General features: G+C 38.0%; 1 protein-coding gene across 5 annotated transcripts in view; it reads left to right on the top strand.

Moving 5' to 3' along the window:
- LOC131240107 (uncharacterized) overlaps positions 1–19,573 on the top strand; it is a 48,495-nt gene that overhangs the window by 24,074 nt on the left and 4,848 nt on the right. For 4 of the 5 annotated variants that reach the window (XR_009168622.1, XM_058238159.1, XM_058238158.1 and 1 more), the window contains exons 2-4: positions 604–1,927; positions 6,350–6,619; positions 8,184–8,339. Coding sequence is in view for 4 of the 5 variants with exons in the window: in XM_058238159.1 (XP_058094142.1) it covers positions 604–1,927; positions 6,350–6,619; positions 8,184–8,339 (1,750 nt within the window). In the remaining variant the exon portion in view is untranslated. The remainder of the gene's footprint in view (positions 1–603; positions 1,928–6,349; positions 6,620–8,183; positions 8,340–19,573) is intronic. The other variant, XM_058238161.1, reaches the window with a different exon arrangement.

Raw genomic sequence — 19,573 nt, forward strand, 5'->3', positions numbered from 1 at the left:
GTTAATTTGTTTTATTAAGAAGTCTATGACTATTCGCTATATAAAACATGATTGTCTATCATCATGATCATCACACTTTTGTCCCATCTATTTCCGGTCAGCTTCACAGTTCCTGTTTTGCTAAAGATTTGTGAGGATAGACAAAAAAATTCCTAACTCTGTTAATAAAAACTAAAGGCACTATCTTCAGTTAGTGAAGAGCCTATATACATATGTTTGTATGCCTGTATCTTTCAAATATATATATATATATATATATATATATATATATATATATATATATATATATATTTGTATGCCTGTGAGTTAATTTTTATTTGAATGCTTCATGCTTTTATACATGGATAGATGCATACATGTCTATTCGTTTCTATTTCTGTATATGCTATGACTAACAGATGCAACACATATAATGACATAAATATCCAAGATGTGTGTGCATCTAGTTTCGTATATCTAAAATATGCTTGAACTATTCAACCCAATGTAGTGTTATGTCTTTTATTCTGAAGAGATAATATCTTCTGTTAAATTATCCTCTGCATACGTTGGAAATTCAGTTAATGATATTAACATAAATTAAAAATTTTCTTCGCATTTCAGGTTGTTGGCATGTGGAAACATTAGGAGAGTTGGGAATTTCTTTCTTGCAAGCCAAACATCTAACTTTTCAGTTGCGAGGGATCATGGGACACTTGCTACATTCGGACTATCTTCCACCCTACGCAGACTATATTCACAATATAAGCTTCCCAGTAGAGGGACAGTATACAAAGCCAAGGAAAATCTTTGTAGGAGTCGCTATTCTACGAATTTTTCTGTCCTTTCAGCAAGTAATTCCATGACACGTCATGCCCAAGTTGCTTGGAGAAGGCTTTCTCAGATATGTTCATACAGTGGTCCAGCTTTTCCACCGATAAGTCGGATTGCATGTGCGGTCAGCTTGGCCTTCACCAGATCACACCTGGTTCCCAGTGTTTTTGCCTTCATTCTAGGAGAGGTAGCATGGACTCAGAGGACCTGGGCAGATGCAGAACCCTTCCCATCCCAGAATACACTATACACTCGAGCACAAGACGGGCACATTTATTTCACTTCGTTATTTTTTTCATTTCTGGAGGGCTTTATTTTGTTTGTAAGAGCAATCTATTTGATGATTTTATTTTCTCCTACCTTAGCAATGGCTCCGTTCGCAGATTCTTTTGGTGTTCAGTTCAGGAAAATGTGGCTTCATCTGGTCCATCTTACTCTGGAAAGAGCTGGTCCAGCATTCATAAAATGGGGCCAATGGGCAGCTACTCGACCAGATCTCTTTCCTAGAGATCTATGCACTGAGCTGTCCAACCTTCACAGCAAAGCACCAGCACACAGCTTTGCATACACTAGAAAGACAATTGAGAAAGCATTTGGTCGCAAGCTTTCCGAAATTTTTGAAGATTTTGAGGAGGCACCCGTAGCATCTGGAAGTGTTGCACAAGTGCATCGGGCTTCTTTGAGATTTCGATACCCGGGTCAACAAGTCAAGCCCATTGTAGTTGCAGTAAAAGTTAGGCATCCGGGTGTTGGTGAATCAATTAGGAGGGATTTCACAATTATTAATTTGTTTGCCAGAGTTTCATTGTTCATCCCGACGTTGAAGTGGTTGAGACTGGATGAAAGTTTACAACAGTTTGCTGTTTTCATGATGTCTCAAGTTGATCTCGCGAGGGAAGCTGCCCATTTGAGTCGTTTCATTTATAATTTCCGCAGATGGAAGGATGTATCCTTCCCGAAGCCTCTATATCCGCTTGTGCATCCTGCTGTTTTGGTTGAGACATATGAGCAAGGAGAAAGTGTTTCACACTACGTCGATGAGCTTGAGGGGAATGCTCGAGTTAAGAGTGCTCTTGCTCATATTGGGACTCATGCACTCCTGAAGATGCTTCTGGTATGCTCTCTACTTTGTCATTCCTTTATAAAAGACAAACTCTAGCAATTGCATGGATTTCATGAGCTTAAAAAATCATAACTAATAATCCCGCGTGATTATCAGATCAAGTTATCTAATGAACCAGTCTATATGCCAATGAAACAGAAGTGCCAAGAATAAACTTGAATTCAGTTAAAGCGAAGCACTTGATGCGGACTAAGAGTTACCATTCTAATGTCAAACCATCTAAGTCTATGTTCTCTCATCTTATTACCTTTTGGGGCTGCTCCTAAGTTCCCTAAAATGTGTTCATTTCAATTATATCCATCCTCTTGTTATCCATCCATCTCAACATCCTCATTCATGTGCACTTATTCTATGAACATGTTGTTCCTTGTCCACCTACCTAGCATTCTCTCCCATAGAGCACTAATGGGAACCTTGGGCAATGCACGAGAGAAAAAAGACAACAAGAGAGAGATGATCCGTTCTATGTGAGCAATGGCCGTTAAAGATATGTGATCAACGGCCTTTAAAGAAATGGTACATAAAAATGGGTTAACACTCTATATATGGTGAGAAAGTGATGCCGGGGATTGCTTTTGTAAGTGTGATTTGGAACATAGGCCATCCATGATATGGCCAGCTAAATAGATGATTTGATTTATGAATCAAACTAAAGACTTCTCATGAACTTGATGTAATGTTTATCCAATGTTTTCCACATTCCAAAGGACCAATGAAGATGTGCAACGTAGACATTTCAACTCGTACACTTTCAAGAAGACAACAGTGAGAAATGTATGACTCTACATACCTCACTGGTCAGAGGGTGAGCTTTTCTTTATTTTTCATGCAAGAGAAGTAAAAATGAAGAGAGATGGTGGTTAATGGATGTATGCGGCATGGAGTTATCAGGTCATGATTTTTGCTGGGAGAGAGATGGGTAACGTCGGTAGGTGTTTGTGTGTGTGTGGAGAGAGGGAGGGTCCACAAAGTTTGGTTGTTACATGCTCTTCCTATATGCTCCCTTAAAAAACTCAAAAAGAGGGAGGGAGGGAACCAAAAACTTCAAAAAGGAAAGATCAAACTGAGAGGACTGCCATGCAGGCAACTCCTTTCCAAAAAGCAAGTTCTTTTCTTGTATTAGATGGCCAGTCAGATGCCTTTGATTCATTGAGTGGATTTCATCCAAACATCACGGTGAGGCCCACACAACTTGTCACTACCTTGGCTTATGGAAGTGTCAGTGCTCCTGGATCATTCTCCTATAGTTTTAGAACTTGAAAACTTCACTCTCGAGTCGAGTAACTCAGTCGCATTTTTTCAAGTCTTAAACACCAAAACTTGGCAATATTTAATATGTCAAATTATACATAGGTAGGGTCTTTGTGAGCTGAGTTTTATTGAGTTCTCAACCACAGACACATGCATATTTTGCCAGTTTCACTGGTGAAAGTCATTTTGCTCCTTGAGTTCTCGACCCCAGACACATGCATATCTCTCACGATAGACAATTTGCAATGCAGGGGCATGATTGTGCCTAATGTTTGTATTCTATGCATGGTCAACTAGGAATCCATTAGCCATATATTCCACAATCGCCCTTTCGTTTTAGCTATTTGGTCTTCCATTCTCTTCAAATTCCAAATTGCTTGGGTCATGCTCAGTTCTGTGCCTGGCTTACTGTCCTCCTGGCACAGTACTGGAAGGAGTAGTGTTTTGAAAGCTATATTGCGATTGGCAGCCTTAGCTACTCTTTGGGAGATCTGGAAAGAAAGGAACAACGGGACTTTCAACAACCTTTCTGCCTCCACTTCCATAGTCTTGGGGTTATTTTATTTATTTATTAATTTTTAAAAAAGATAATGGGTTATTTTTAAAAGAGGCAAAAGAAAACAGAGACGACAAGAATGCAAAACGGGCACACCAAGAAGGCGACCCAATTATATCCTGAGAAAAAGAAGATTACACCCTTTAAGCTTAGGCACTCAAGAAGCCCATTCAACTACGAGAGATCTAGCCTTTTGCGAGGTTTTCTCCGTGGATTTCCTTTCATTTCTGAAGCACCTTGTGTTTCTTTCCTCCCAAACAGCCGCCAAATCACATGCAAGCTCTCCACATCAATTTCCTTGACTTTCTAGAGCCCGCCCCGTGCCAAGCTAGCAAAAGCTCTCCAACTTACATTGGGAAAGACCAAAGCATTTGAAAACGCCCCAGAATATCCACTCTGATTTTCCCCACAAAGGGACAGTGAATGAATAGATGGTCGGCAATTTCCTCATCACCCATACAAAGAAGACAAACATTTGGGAGAATCATTGACCTTTTACGGAGATTATCAATAGTTAAGACTTTTTTCCTACCAACTAGCCATCCAAAAGTGGCGATCTTAGGGTGCACGTTGTAGTGCCAAAGAAATTTGGTGTGACACACCACTTCTTGGTAATCAGTAGCTGGATGAGGGAGTAAAAGGAGTGGACTATGAAGGATCTGGACATATCCGCCTTCCAAGGCATCTTTTCCGCATCGGAGGAAGCTGGGAAGCAAATGGACAATGAATGAATAGAGATTATCAATAGCTAAGACTTTTCTCCTACCAACTAGCCATCTGAAAGTGGCCATCTTAGGCTGCGCGTTATAGTGCCAAAGAAATTTGGTGTGGCACACTTTTACAGAGATTTTCAATAGTTAAGACGTTTTGGCCAATCAACTAGCCATCTGAAAGAGGCTATCTTAGGGGGCACGCTGTAGTGCCAAAGAAATTTGGTGTGACACAGCTTCTTGGTAATCAGTAGCCGGATGGGGGAGTAAAAGGAGTGGACTGTGAAGGATCCAGACATATCTGCCTTCCAAGGCATCTTATCTGCATTGAAGGAAGCTGGGAAGCAAAGGTGAATGCAGTCCAAAAGCACCAAATATTCAGCAACTTCTTCGTCGTGGAGGAATCTCCTGCAAGTGGGTTCCCAAATAATCATTTCTCCAGAGTGAAAGAAGCAATCAGCCACCATTGTACATGGTCCAGGGCTTAACGAGGGATCCTTTGGAAGTCAACAAAGAGGGGGGAGCTCCCCACCCCAATATCGTCCCAAAACCATATCCTCTCACCTTTGCCCAAAGAATCTTGGAGTTAATTGTTTGTGATATCATAAATTGGGCTTCCAACCTCAACCTCGATGATAGATTGGTGCTTTCCATGGATATGAATATCGGTATCGTATCGGCCAAATACGACCGTATTGTATCCGTATTGGCATGAGCCCATACATGATACAAGGTCGTATCGGTTTGATACGAAAAAATTGACCCGTATCGGCCGATATGCCCGATACATATGGGGGACTCGATATAGGCTGATACACCTATAAAAGCCCAATTTTGATTTTTTGTATTTCTCAAATTTTCACATGTCTTCTTCTTGTTTCATTTAAACCATGGAAGAAGCTTAAAAAGTTATTTTTAGGCTAGATCTAGATGCATTTTAGGATCAAAACAAATGATTTGAATGAGATTTGATAAATCAAAGCAAAATGGGCCATTATGGGAAAAATCGGAAAGAATGGTAAACCTTCTCTTTCTTTTTTATATTTTTATCTTCCTTTTGTTGTACTTCAATATAATGGGCCATTGTTCACCAAATCATGCTTGATTTGTGTTTAATTAGGTCCCATTTAGTTAACCTTCAACAAGTCTAATCAACAAAAAACATTCTCATCAAAGAATGATCTGATACACCATTGAATACATGGTAAAAAAAAGAGAGGATAGATTCTTGGATATCTCATTTTCCCTAATTTTCTAATAATTTCCTTATTATTTTCTTTAAAAAAAAATTCTGACTGATACGGCCCTGATACCGATATGCGACGCCGTATCGTATCATTTTTCCGCCAGGCCGATACGCCCGACCAATGCCGTTATTCATAACCAGCTTTCTTGTCTGCTATATTAGCTGTGCTCTTGCTCCCTCTTGGATCTCTTGGGAAGCCCTTGTTTTGAGTCGTATAGTTCTAGGTTTAGTTTATTATGTAGTTTTCTTGCTTTTCTTAGTTTTGTTGTTTTGATTTGTATAGTTCTTAGTTTTGTTTGGTTTTTTCTTTCTTGTTTTGTGTTTGTTCTGGGTTGCCTTTGGCTCCCTCTCTAATACATTCAACCTTCAACAACAAAATAAATAATATGTTGTGCTTTGAGAACAAGAACTTGGAACCCATAGTTTGCATCTTATAAGCAAAGTGGTGCTCATGTGACATGCATTGGTCTCTGTGTTGTGTTATATCTGGGTATCTTGTGATGGGGGTAAGCTGCAGACTTGAAACCATTACCCATTCTTGCTAGTTGTGTTGCTGTGCTGTTCATGGAAAAAATAAAATAAAATCAAACAGGAGTAATTCAAGCTATTATTTTTGCAAAAATGTCTTCTGAGACATCATTACTTTTCAGTTGGACAATTTTGTTCATGCGGACATGCATCCCGGGAATATCCTTGTCCGTGTACCTCAGGCCAAGTCTTCACGCAAACGACTGTTTAAATCCAGGCCTCATGTCATTTTCCTTGACGTCGGCATGACGGCTGAGCTTTCTAAGAGTGATCGTGTGAATTTGCTGGAGTTCTTTAAAGCCGTTGCTGTTAGGGATGGCCGCACTGCTGCACAATGCACTCTAAGATTATCGAAGCAACAGAACTGCCCAAATCCAGAGGCCTTCATTGAGGTAATATATTAACCTTATCTTAGTAGAGAAGCACTTTCGAAGCCATTCATTGGTCATAACTTCGAGATAATGTTTTTGCTATTGATGAATTTCCGCTTGCATGCTTCTATTATGTTAGGTATTGAGCAACTTTTTATTATTATTGTATATTCACTAAATCCATGGTTTCTGCGCTTGGTAAATTTCTATTGTTAAATTCTCATGTAGTTGATTATTACTCTGTTAATGACACACTGTATATCCTTGGCATGGTATTCCATAACAGTAATGGTGGCTGTAATGGCCACCACTGTTACTGTTACAATACAGGCCGTAAAGGCCTTTACTGCCCTTCTTTTCTGAAAAAAAAACCCTGTTTCGGCCCTCTAACAGACCATTACAGGGCATTTTTCTATAATGTCCATTACGGCCCCTTTATGTGTAACGGTTACCACTGTTACCGTTATGTAACCATTTTTGAATACCTTGATCCTTGCTTCATTACTTGTGGTTGGTCTCTACAAAGGCATATGTACCAGGTTTTTGAAATCATTTGTGCGACATTGAATGTCTTTGAATTTTAGTAGTCCATTTTAAGTTTGTGAAGGAAGCTCTCAGGTGATTGGAAACTCCAATAATCAAGATAGGCGTAGAAAGAACTAGAACAGACAGATAATGGGGTGCTATTGTCATTATTCTTCTTTGCCATTTTGCCACCCCCAACCTCACAAAGAGAAACAGAAAAGTTAAAAAAAAAATAAAAATCTAAGCGACAAAGACTGGGAAAACCATAGGAGGCTGCTATGGCTATGTCCAGGCTACTCAGTTTTAGCCCATATTGTTCGCGTGTTGTGCCCTTCACAACTATGGCAAGGCTTCTGTCAGAAATGTGATTGCTTTGTGTGGTAACTCCTGTATATGATAATTTAGACTGCAGAAGTGTATGATTGTCAGTAAGGCAGAAGCTCTGTATTCTGATCATGCAGAACCAGTGACTGCAATTTCATTAAGGTATAGATTATTGTTGGATCTCTTAATGTAGGAGGGTCTTTGGCCACTTGCATTCTGGAACTGTATGTTTCAGTTGAGAACAGGCCAGTGGTGTCCAACCACAAACTGTTGTACTCTCCTTAGAACAGAGAGTTGCAGTATTTGAGTTAAAAGTTGTACAAACTCAAATTTCTAATTTTGATGTATTATACTTATGTGCTTTGTTCATCAGAATATTTCTTCTAAAATGTACATTTCTATGAGTTCTGCTAGGCCTGCCCTCACCCCTACATGTGGCCGGATAGTCCAATCTGGCATATGCACGGGACATAAGAGCAGGTGTCAGGTGGGGCCAGTGTCGATGACCTGGTCCAAAAATTAGGGAGGCCACATTTTTATGTTGCCCACGTCAGCAACTTTTTAAATCACCAGTAGGTTTCATAATCCTGTGTACTTTTATAGCTCTGCTTGTTTCTACTTTGCGTTCAATTTTCAGACTTGTCTATGCTAACATTTTCTTACATCTCTTCCCAGTTTTTTTTCTTTAATCAGACCATGGCATTTTGATATTTGTCTTTTACTGGTTTGACAATAGGAAGTTGGGAGGTCATTTGATTTCTGGGGTACCCCAGATGGTGATTTTGTCCATCCTGCTGAGTGCATGCAGCAATTGCTAGAGCAAGTTCGGCGGCATAAAGTCAATATTGATGGCAATGTTTGCACTGTGATGGTGACCACTTTGGTTCTCGAGGTAATGCCTTACATCATTTGGATGTGGATAGCTTAGACTCAGTATGACACACACCTGTAATCTGTAAGCATACATCTATGTACATGTTGGTTGTTGCATTGTAATATACTCAACCTGACTTTTCAGTTTGTACGAGTTGCTTATTGTCCTGTGATCCAGACCAGTGGTCTTGGGCCATACCATTTGATATACTATTACGGGGAAATTTCCTTGACAGGGCAAAATTGGCAGGAATAACCTTTTTTTTTTGTAATAATAGTGGGTTAGTCTTGGAGGTGTTTAGGAGGGCAAAATTGGACAGTAATGGATTGGGCCTCTAATAGTGAGTGCCCTCTTTCATCTGTTTCTTAGGCTGTCTTGTAGTGCTCTGGCTGTTTTGGCCCATTTCTAATAAATAGGTACCGTTCAAAAAAAAATTCATTGATAGTGGACGGCCCGATGGGTGGGCCCGCAAGATCCGACGGTCTACATGATTTCGGGACCTTTGCAAAAGCCAATGACGTACGATGCACATCCAGTCGTCCACCTAACCGCTATGGGAGTAGAGAGGTCTGATCACTCGTATGATTCTACAGTTAAGATGGCCTTGAATTACGATCAATGGCTTGGATCTTATAGGGGATGGGTTAAATGGACAAATTAGATATGGAACTCTCTTTCTACCTATTTTCTCTTTGGACTTAGAATTACTGGATGCTGTCTACGAGGGTTCCCATCCCATTTAAAGGGAAGGGTCGGGGAGTTTGGATAAGGCATCCCAACGTTTCAATTTGTGTTTTGCAAATAAATGGTTAAGAAGAGAAGCAAAGAGACACTTCAAATTCACTAAGAAAGCCCAAGATTGGTGTGTAGGATCTTTCAATCTGGGAGGTTTACAGGGAATGGTCTTCCATGATGAGGCCTTACAGACTAATGATTTGTATCACTGAACCATGGGCCTTCTCGCACAAACTGAATCCTGACTATAGCATGCATAACTTGGGTTGAGTATCCTATAATTCCTCTTTTCTTTCCTTGTGGGATTCCCTCTTTTCTTTGGGTTCTATGCATAGTTATGTTTGCTCAAACCATATCTGACAGCAAATAAGTTCAAGCAAACTAAGTCACAGTTTGATTCGCTGTAATTTGTTATTCGTTACTCTTGGTTGAACTAAATTGACCCAATTTGATTGGCAGTTGATTTGCTGCAATTTGCCAACTTTGTTGATCCAGTTTGATTTTTATTCTGAGTAAGATTTGAGCAAATCTGAGAGCGAATTCTTTGATATTAATCATATTATGGAACTTCCTATACTTAGAAATAGAAAATACTTAATTAGGAAGAGATGTTGACCAATTCCTGAGCATGAAATATATCGAATTATGTTGAATTAGAACATTTTACTAGTCCATTAGACTAGGTGAATCTCTGAACTACGAATTAGACCAATTGGAAAATGAAGTACGTGAGCCTACCTGAAAGAATCAATGAATTTTGCCAAGTATCGAATTAAAAACTGAGAACCATAGTTAGCCAAATGTTGTAGAACCGAAAAAACGGTTTGGGAAGAGTTTGGGTTTAATTCAGATGCGATTCCAAAGAAAATGGTAAAAAATTCGGTCAAAGATCTATGTACGACAAGACGACGGGAAGCAAGAAATTTGGGTTTAATATGGGCTTGACTTTTAAAAAAATAAGTGAAAAAATGGCTCAAAACGAAAAACTTCAAATTAAATTAGGATTTTAACTAGTAATAATTGTTTGAAACATTGGAATAGAATAGGCACTGAATCAGACCATTTCATCCATTTTGATTTCAATGGTGTGGCCCTTTTGATGAGCATATTGGCCTTATTTAGCACTAATTTCTCTTCATGGTGGGGCCCACATTTTCATGGCTCCGATTTCCTACACAAGTGTGATGTGTTGATGGGAGGATGACTTTCTTTTTTATTTTTATTTTTAATTTTTAATTTTTTTTAAAATTTTAAAATCTTATAGAGGGCTAAGGCAAGGAGATCCCTTATCTCCATATTTATTTGTTGTGATTGGAGAAGCTGTTAGTGCGATGCTTCGCAACTGCGTGATTCATGATTTGTTATGTGGTTTTAAGATTACATGGTAGGGACCGCTGATTACTCATCTGCAGTACGGGATGACACTCTTCTTTTTTGTGAGGCAAAGGCAAATGCAATTGATAATCTCCGCAAATTAACAATGTGCTTTGAGGCAATGTTAGGATTGAAGGTAAATGTTGCAAAATTGGAAATGCTTGGCATTCATGTGGAGTAAGAAGAGCTTGAGAGTGTTGCCAATATTTTTGGGCATAAGACTGGGTCTTTTCCTTCTTATCTTGGGTTGCCACTAGTATTTGGAAGCTGGCGGGTGGCAGCTCATCTTTGGAACAGGGTGGTAGAGAGGATTGAGAGGAGATTGGCCTATTGGCAATGCCGGTATGTCTTTGGGAGGGTGCTTAACTCCCATCAAGATAACTTTTTCCAAAATGCCCATTTTCTTTGTCTCTTTTCAAGTGTCCTACGTCAGTTCTTTCCAGACTTGAAAAGTTGAGGCGCGATTTCTCGTGGAAGGGCGCAAGCAAAGGAAAAAAGTTTTATCTTCTCAAATGCGATGAAGTTTGTACTTTGTAGGCCTATTAGAGATGGGAGGGGCAGGAATTAGACCTTTGGGAGCCATGAACACCGTGTTGCTTGGAAAGTGGATTTGGAGATTCAGAGTGGAATAGGGCAGACTTTGGAGAGAGTGGGTGGCTACTAAGTATGGTACTCAAGAAGGTGGATGGTTTGTGAGGAGTTCTTCTTTGTATAGGGCCTCCACTATGTGGAAAGCTATTGAGGCTTTCGAGCACTTCGTTTGGAAGGGTATATCCTTTGTGGTTGGACATGAGCTTTACACTTGCTTCTAGGTCGATGTTTGGTGCGGGGACTCTGCGCTGCAAGTTCTTTTCTTGCCACTGATTGTTTCGTTGTTGTGGTGGATTGTCTCTCTATTATTAAGGGCCCCTCCATGTAGGAGGAACCTCTCGGAAGCAGAGATTGGGGACTACGCTAGCCTTTTGGATGTTCTGTAGAATGCCAAGGCTGGCGTCTTAGAGGTCGATTCCATTTCGTGGGTTAGCAGCCCTTCATGGAACTTTTCCGTTAAGTCGCTATTCGCTATGATTACGGAGCCCTCAAACTATCTCCCCCCTCATCCGTTCCATCATTTGTTCTATGGGCTCCCCCTCGTGTTACAACCTTCCCTTGGTTAGCTTCTCGCTGGAGGATTCTGACTATTGACAATTTGCAAAAGAGGGCCCCTAATATTTGCGTAATGTGTATGGCTATTGAGGGGTCTATTGACCATTTGTTCATCCATTGCGCCTTCGCCAGAAAGGCGTGGAGTTCACTTCCTATCGATGTTCCAAACGGATTGGGTGATGCCGGCTTCGGCGGGGGATCTTCTGTGGGCTTTGCATGGTGGAGTGGGGAAAGTTGGGAAAGCGATTTGGTGGCTACTCATTTTGGTAGTTTTTTGGGCCACATGGGGGGACATATGGATGCTACTTCCGGAATATTGTTGTGAGGGTGGACGAGGTCATTTCAAGAGTGCAAGCCCTTTTATAGGAGTGGGCTTTGCATGTTTAGGTTGTGTCGGCCGCTTTTTTGGCTTGTTTTGGTGTTGGGTGTTGTATTCTTTACTTGTTTTTCATGAGCTTTCTTAATAAAGTTATTATCTTTATATTAAAAAAAAGATTCTAGAATTTCAATATATATATATATATATATATATATTCAAATCAGTTGAAATGTAATGCATAGGGGCCTATTTGCATAAAATGTACACCAGATCTGATTATAGATTTGTGTTATTGTTGGGGAAATCAAAGTTGGGGACCCGATTTGGGGAAAATTGAAAAATTGTTTGATTTTTGAGAAATTTTCTTCTTCTTTCAATTGCAACTTGTAATTAGCTAATAATGCATGATCAATTGTTTAAAGCTATAGATCTATAAATTTTGGGCATGAATTGATTAGAAGTTGTTATTTTTCATCCTTCTTTTTTTTTTTTTTTGGGGTCAATTTATGACATGTATTAATAGTTTATACCAAAAAAAGGTCTGATACATCATTCTTACCAAATAATGGTCCGATTCACCATGAGATACATGGTCAAAACACATGCGCGCACACACGCATGCACAAAAAAATAGATTCTTTGATATCTCATTTTCCCCTATTTTTCTAATATTTTTTCATATATTTCTCTTTTAAAAAAAATAAAATTCTGATTGATACGACCCCAATACCGATACACAACACCATATCGTATCATTTTTTCACTGGGCGGATACGCCAACCGAGACCGACATTTAGAACCATTACAGGCACACTTGCCGATATGGAGTATCCGTGTGTGATCTTTGGCCCACCAAAAAATTGGCCATTGCGCTACTCGTGAGGGCCATAATGTACAAAATAATAGATGGTTAAAAACTTTTTTTTTGGGCCCTCTATATGTTTGAATGTTGTGGGCCACTTGAAGTGTGAAGTTGTCTGAATGAAATGGAACACTTGGTGGAATGCTCAAATCACACCCACGTATCCCTATCTGAAATATGTGCCTGCATGTTGATGGAAAGGACTTCCACATGCTCATGTAATTACCAAACATTTTAGAAGTGGCAAAATCGATGAAGGAAAACTTTGATACTGTAGAAAAGTGTGATGGATGATACATAGGCAGTGAAATGCATGTGGCATACAAGTAGTTCGACTTGAACTGTCCAAATTACCGATCCCGGTTTAGATGTATCATAAACCAAAAATTAAATTCTTCGATAAAATAACTATTGGATTGGTGGATATGCCGCATAGTGTTTATCCCCTTGAAGCATGAGGCTTAAGCTATGTAGGGTGTAGCTTAGATTACATGCCAATTCTAGATTTTTTATTAAGGTCTCACTTGTTGCAGCAACATCATGAAATTTTATCAACCAAATACATAAAAAAATAATAGGATAAATAGGGCAAAGATTAAGTAGAAAGATAAAGAAATTGAAACTGGAACTGATCTAATACTATTACTTATATTATTTTACTAAAATCATTGAAAACATTAACTAATTTTTATTGAAAATAGAAAAATGTAACAAAGCATAGAAAACATTAATTAATTTTAATGTTTAGTGAACAATAACTTGCATTGTAAGCTACATAGCATGTAATGTAGGCTATGCAGCATGTAGCTTATGCTAGTCAACATGTTGTGTAGGCTACACATGACTTAAAGCTATTTCCTTGTATGTAGCGTGAAGGCTATAAGCTACGCTATGTAGCATAAGCTACACGTTACACAGTGTAAGGTATTTTAAACACTTCTGATACCAGAGACTACAGAGTCCCTTGTGCTCTCCTTCTTCACCGTGAGTGAGAGACTAGGAGCTCGGACTTCATAGGGGAGGAGAACCTACGATGCATTCCTCACCGGGTTTAGAAGATATGCAACTTATGATAGGTTACTGGAAGTATTTAAGTTTTTTAGGGTGTATTTAGGTAACCAAAGTTTTATTTTGAATGCTGTTTTTCCCCCTGTTATAAATGTTTTTCATGTAATTCGTTTTTTAATCAGAAATACCAAAATGCGTGTTTGTACTGGGATTTTGAAACTAATGCTGTCTTATACTGTTATTTATTTTAACACATATTTGTGAAAAATAAGCCATATAAACAGCTGCAAACTCAGAGACAAATTGGTCAAATTCTGAAGCAGGAATCCTGCAATTGTTACCCTGCGAAATACCATCAATTGTTTGTTTCTCCTGAATCAGTCTCTGGTTATCATGCAAGATCCCTCACAGATATGTAATTGGTTTCCATTCCGGTTGGTAGGTAAGGTAGGATTAAGCAAGCTCCTGCCTGGTTAATAAGGCAAACAAAATTTGTGTATATCCACGGCAAATTTGAGTTTTGTCTGCATCCAAAAATAAAACTTGCCAACTGTCATTATATTGTTCTCCCATCATTTTGTAACTCAAAAGGTTGGGTTGATGGGGTCCAACTATGGATTTGAGATGGTTGATGGAGGAAACATGCCTTTTAGAGCAAATTAAGGCAGTGGTTTTCATTCCAAGAGGGTTGGAAGGTTGATGGCGCTCAAGTTTAATATAAACGTGAACACTAGGAATGCTGTAATATACTGAAATTCACCATTTGTGTTAAATTGATTAGATCAATTTCATGAATTCCATAGTCTTAAGTTCACCAAATCCAATAGTTCACAGCTCCCAACCCTTTAGAAAGAAAATCCTTAAACATGCCAAACTCTGCTAGTTAGTTAGAGCTCACATAACTTGAATTCCTAAAATGGCTTGAATGTTTGGGAATGTAATGTGTGAACACGACATGTAATGTTATTTAACCACTCTTTGTAAATTAATGTATTATACTATATATAATGCGAGAAGCTTTTGGACATTTTTGCCCCCACAATTAGTTACGTGGGTCGTAAAACCTTCAATATGCAGGGGACATCTAATCATCATCGTCTTCTAAGCCTGATCCTAATTAGTGTTGTTGGCTGATATTATCAATATTGATGCCAATGATACGAAAGCGATGGGTAATAACAAAAAGAATAAAAAAGACGCACAAATTCTTGAATATCAGCAATTATATTGGAAAGTATCGGAATGTATCGGCGATATCACGAGATATCGTGCGATATTGACGTTTTTTTTTTGTCTTTTTGTTAAAGGTTTTTATAATGTATTGATGATATCTATCGGTGTCGATCGATATCATCAATACTTCATAAGAAACGCACGCTTTCCAAGAAACTCCAAAAATCAAATTTTCTTTCCCCATTTTTTCTTCAAATTTCTCTCTTCTAACCTGTTATTGGGTGGATTTTGGTCCATCCTTTGCTTGGATACATTTGAAATCAGAATCAAGATTTTCTTGCATTTGTGGCTATTTCTCATTTGACGAATAATTTTTTGTTTTGATCCTTCAAAAAAAAAAAAAAAAACATATAAAATGTGTGAAATCATGAGAAATCCTTGATTCTTCATGTTTTGTATGGAAAATCAAGGATTTCAACTTTCAATTTCGAGATTTGAGTGTAGGTGGCCCAATTTGGGGAAAATTCGATTTTTTTTTTTTTAAATCTCTCTTAAATTGCTTGCAGTGTTATAGTCCAAACATGAAATCAAGCATGTATGAGGTTTGGTCTATTGATTTGTTAACTTTTTTCTTTTCTTTTTTTTTTTTTTTTCCAATTTTTGGAAAGCAAAATTTATGTTTTAATTAAAAAATAATAAAATTAAATTAATTTTTCTTTTCAAAGTTTCACTTCAACCAGCGACCAATTGAGTGCAATTTGAAATTATCAAGGATTTTTTTTTTTTCAAAATTTCACTTCAACCAGCGACCAATTGAGTGCAATTTGAAATTATCAAGGAGTGTTTGATGAAATGATAATCACATACACTCTAATTTCCAAATTTGAGTATAGATGGCCCAATTAGGAGAAATAGGGGAAAAAGAAAATTAATTTTTTTTCCAATTTCTCCTAAATTGCTTTCAGTGTTGCACTCCAAACATGAAATCAATTATGTATGAGGCTTGATTTGTTGATTTGTTAAGTCCCTGTCAAAATTTGGAAAAAAAATATTTTTTTAATAAAAAATAAAAAAATAAAAAAATATTATTTTTTTCGAAATTTCCCTTAAACCAATCGTCAATTGAGACTAATTTCAAAGCATTTAGGAGTGTTTGATGAAATGATGATCACATACACTCTAATTTTGAAATTCAAAGTATAAGTGGCCCGATTTGGGGAAATTAGGGAAAATTCAATTTTTTTTCCAATATCTCCCAAATTGCTTCCAATGTTGCACTCCAAACATTTATGATGGTTGATGTACTGATTTAATAAGTTTTTGTCAATTTTCGGAATAAAAAATTATTTTTTAATAATAAAAATTATTTAAATATATTTCTCAATTTCTCCTTCTTCTTTTGCTTTTGAATGAATTTTCTCAATTTCTCCTTCTTCTTTTGATTTTGAATGAATTGGTTGTGTTTTCATATATGTCTTCTTACATTTATAAATGTTATGAGTTCAATTTGAATATCTGCATTATTTCAGTCAAATAGGACATAACTTAGGACCCTATGCAAAGGAAACCTATTATGTGCACTTTTTTTAGATGTTATAATTTAAAAGTGTATTAAAGTCTTTTTTAACAATTCCTGAAGTTTCATTGAAAAATTCAACCAATTTCCTAATGTTTCGCAAAAAGTATGATAAATTACCCAATACAAATGGTATATCCCGTGCGATAACCGATACGTATCTGTATCCCAAGAGTATACGTAATGCAATACTGATACTGCGAACATTGATCCCAATTAATTGGGGTCAGCTACATGAATCTTGTTCTGCGAACTTTGATTAGATCATAGGTCTTTTCTTACTATCCCCCACGTCCTTTTGGGCCATTCCTTTGCCCTTTTAGAGGCTTCAAGTTGTACCAAGATAAAACTCCTGAGGCACATCTCTATTTCTTCCTCCACGCTTGAACTGCATGGGTAACATCCTTGTCATTCTCTCCACTCTCATGAATTATTGACCCAAGATATTGAAACGGGGTATTTTGGGTAACTTCTTGGTTAGCAATCTTAACTAATACCTCATTTCTACAACTATTCTTACTAAAATTGCACTCCATATACTCTATTTTATTCTGACTAATTTTAAACTCCTTCAGATTTTAAAGCAGCTTCCATAACTCTAGCTTTGTGTTTACACGCTCCCTTGCCTATTCAGTAAAAAATGTAATTTGCAAACAACATACACTGTAGGATCTCTCTCTCTCCCCCCTTCACACACACATTAACACCAGGGATCTTTTCCTGTAAATGGCTCATTAATTCGTCCATAACCAATGGGAAAAGGTTTGGGTTTAATGCCAACCCCTGCTACAAGCCTATAGTATTTGGAAACTCACTCATCTCTCCACTAATAGTCCTTGCATTTATTACTGCTTGCTCCCTCATTAATTCGTCCATAACCAATGGGAAAAGGTTTGGGTTTAATGCCAACCCCTGCTACAAGCCTATAGTATTTGGAAACTCACTCATCTCTCCACTAATAGTCCTTGCATTTATTACTGCTTGCTCCCTCATGCATATCCTTAATCATGGGAAGAGATGGGATTTTTTTAGTTTTATTTTTATTTTATTTTATTTTTATTTTTTGAAAAAAATGAAGTCAGGGGTATTTGGGGTACTGGAAAATTGTGATTGTTGTCCAGTGTATTGTTCAGATTTCACCTGTGAAAAGCCTGCAACAGCTTAGATTTTATTTGTGCTTTTTTAATTTTTTGATGTGAGTAGCTCTTTCAAACTTCTCCTCTTTGCATTTAGTCCAAGTTATTCCATAATGGTAATGGCAGGTACTTTGTACTGATAACAGTGGTCGTAATTGCCACCGCCATTATCATTATGATACAAGCCATTACGGTCGTTATGGCCTTTTTTTTTTTTTTTTTTGAGAAAAAATACTTGTATCAGCCTCGTAACGGGCTGTTATGAATCAAATTTTCCCTAATGGCTGTTACGACCCTGGAACACGTAACGGATGTCACGGTTATTGTTACGTAATGGCTGTTACACTCCATAACTGTTGTTACAACGAACCATGGGTATTGGTGGCATAACGGCCGCTACCATTAGTATTATTATTATTATTATCATTATTATTTAAACCTGGTTTGGCCTGTAAGGAGCCGTCATGGGCCATTTTTTCTGTAAACCATTTTTGAAGACCCTGGTGTAGCCCGCATGGAGCGTGGTAGTAGGGAGACCATGCGACAAAGGCTCTATGGGGTCCATCTTGATGGCTTCATGAAGTCCATACCATAAATTAGTTGCGCCGGTCATGTTAGGACGTTATACCAAAAAAAGAAAAAAAGGCAAATCTAATGCTTGAGTGGGCCACAACATAGGGAAAAGTAGAGATGGGTTGTTCACCATTGAAACCATGACCTCTCTCTCTCTCTCTCTCTCTCTCTCTCTGCATATAACCTGCACCTTTTCTACAATTTCTTTCAGTTTTTTTTTTGGATATATTCTGTGATTTGAACCAATTGACACTAAATCAAACTCACCAAACTGCAAGCGTTAAGTACCTTGCTGCAAACAGAAAGAATTTAACTGAAACGTGAAGTGAACCTGGAGACAATGGCTATTCTTGTGGGATCTGTTGGAGTTTGATATAACTAGTCAATATGTTCCTCTTCATGTCAACTGCTGTGTTTTGAACCAATTGACAGCGAGTCAAACTCACCAAACTGCAAGCATTAAATACCCTGCTGCAAACAGATCCCACAATGGCTATTCTTGTGGGATCTGTTAAGAGTTCAATATAACTAGTAAATATGTTCCTCTCCGTGTCAATATGCTGTGTTTTGAACCAATTGATGGTGTGTCAAACTCAGCAAACTGGAAGCATTAAATACCCTGTTGCAAACGAAACCTGAATTGAATTGAAACGTGAACCTGGAGACAATGGCTATTCTTGTGGGATATATTGGAGTTCGATATAACTAGTAAATATGTTCCTCTTCATGTCAATGTGTTTAATTGTCTAGGAGGTTCTACCTAGCTTCAATTGGCTCGGTGAGTTGCAGTATCATTAAAAAGTGTTCTTCTCAATCTCATGGTTCTTGAAGATCACAAATTGCTTTTTTGATCCATTTTCTTCAGAATCTACTCCAACCTGCCCACATATCAGATGAATCAATGAAACAGAAAATGGAGAGAATCATGCATGCATTCATATGCAGATATCCAAATATAGTGCATACATGCATGTATACACATGCATACAAATATATTTATATCTTAAATTCTTGAAGTCCAGGGCATTCACAGTTATTCTTGGATTCAATGATGAAAAGCACAGATGTGAAGATAGCTTGTGTGCTTGGGTTAGATTATCATATCATGTCCACACTGATACTTGATACTGCATTTGTACTTCCAGATACAATTTCAATGATGTCCTATTATCAAAGTTTAAATTGCTGTCCAAAACTGGTACATATCGCCTGATACGTGCCAGTATTGCCCAGGAAAGATACGGTCATATTGGCCGAAAACAGTCTGATACGGGGCTGTATTGGTTGTGAATGATACAGTAACCAACACACCGATTTAAAACCTTGCCTATGATGTTACGTTAACTGTTT

Source organism: Magnolia sinica, chromosome 3 (assembly GCF_029962835.1).
Source record: "Magnolia sinica isolate HGM2019 chromosome 3, MsV1, whole genome shotgun sequence".
NCBI classification, from domain to species: Eukaryota; Viridiplantae; Streptophyta; class Magnoliopsida; order Magnoliales; family Magnoliaceae; genus Magnolia; species Magnolia sinica.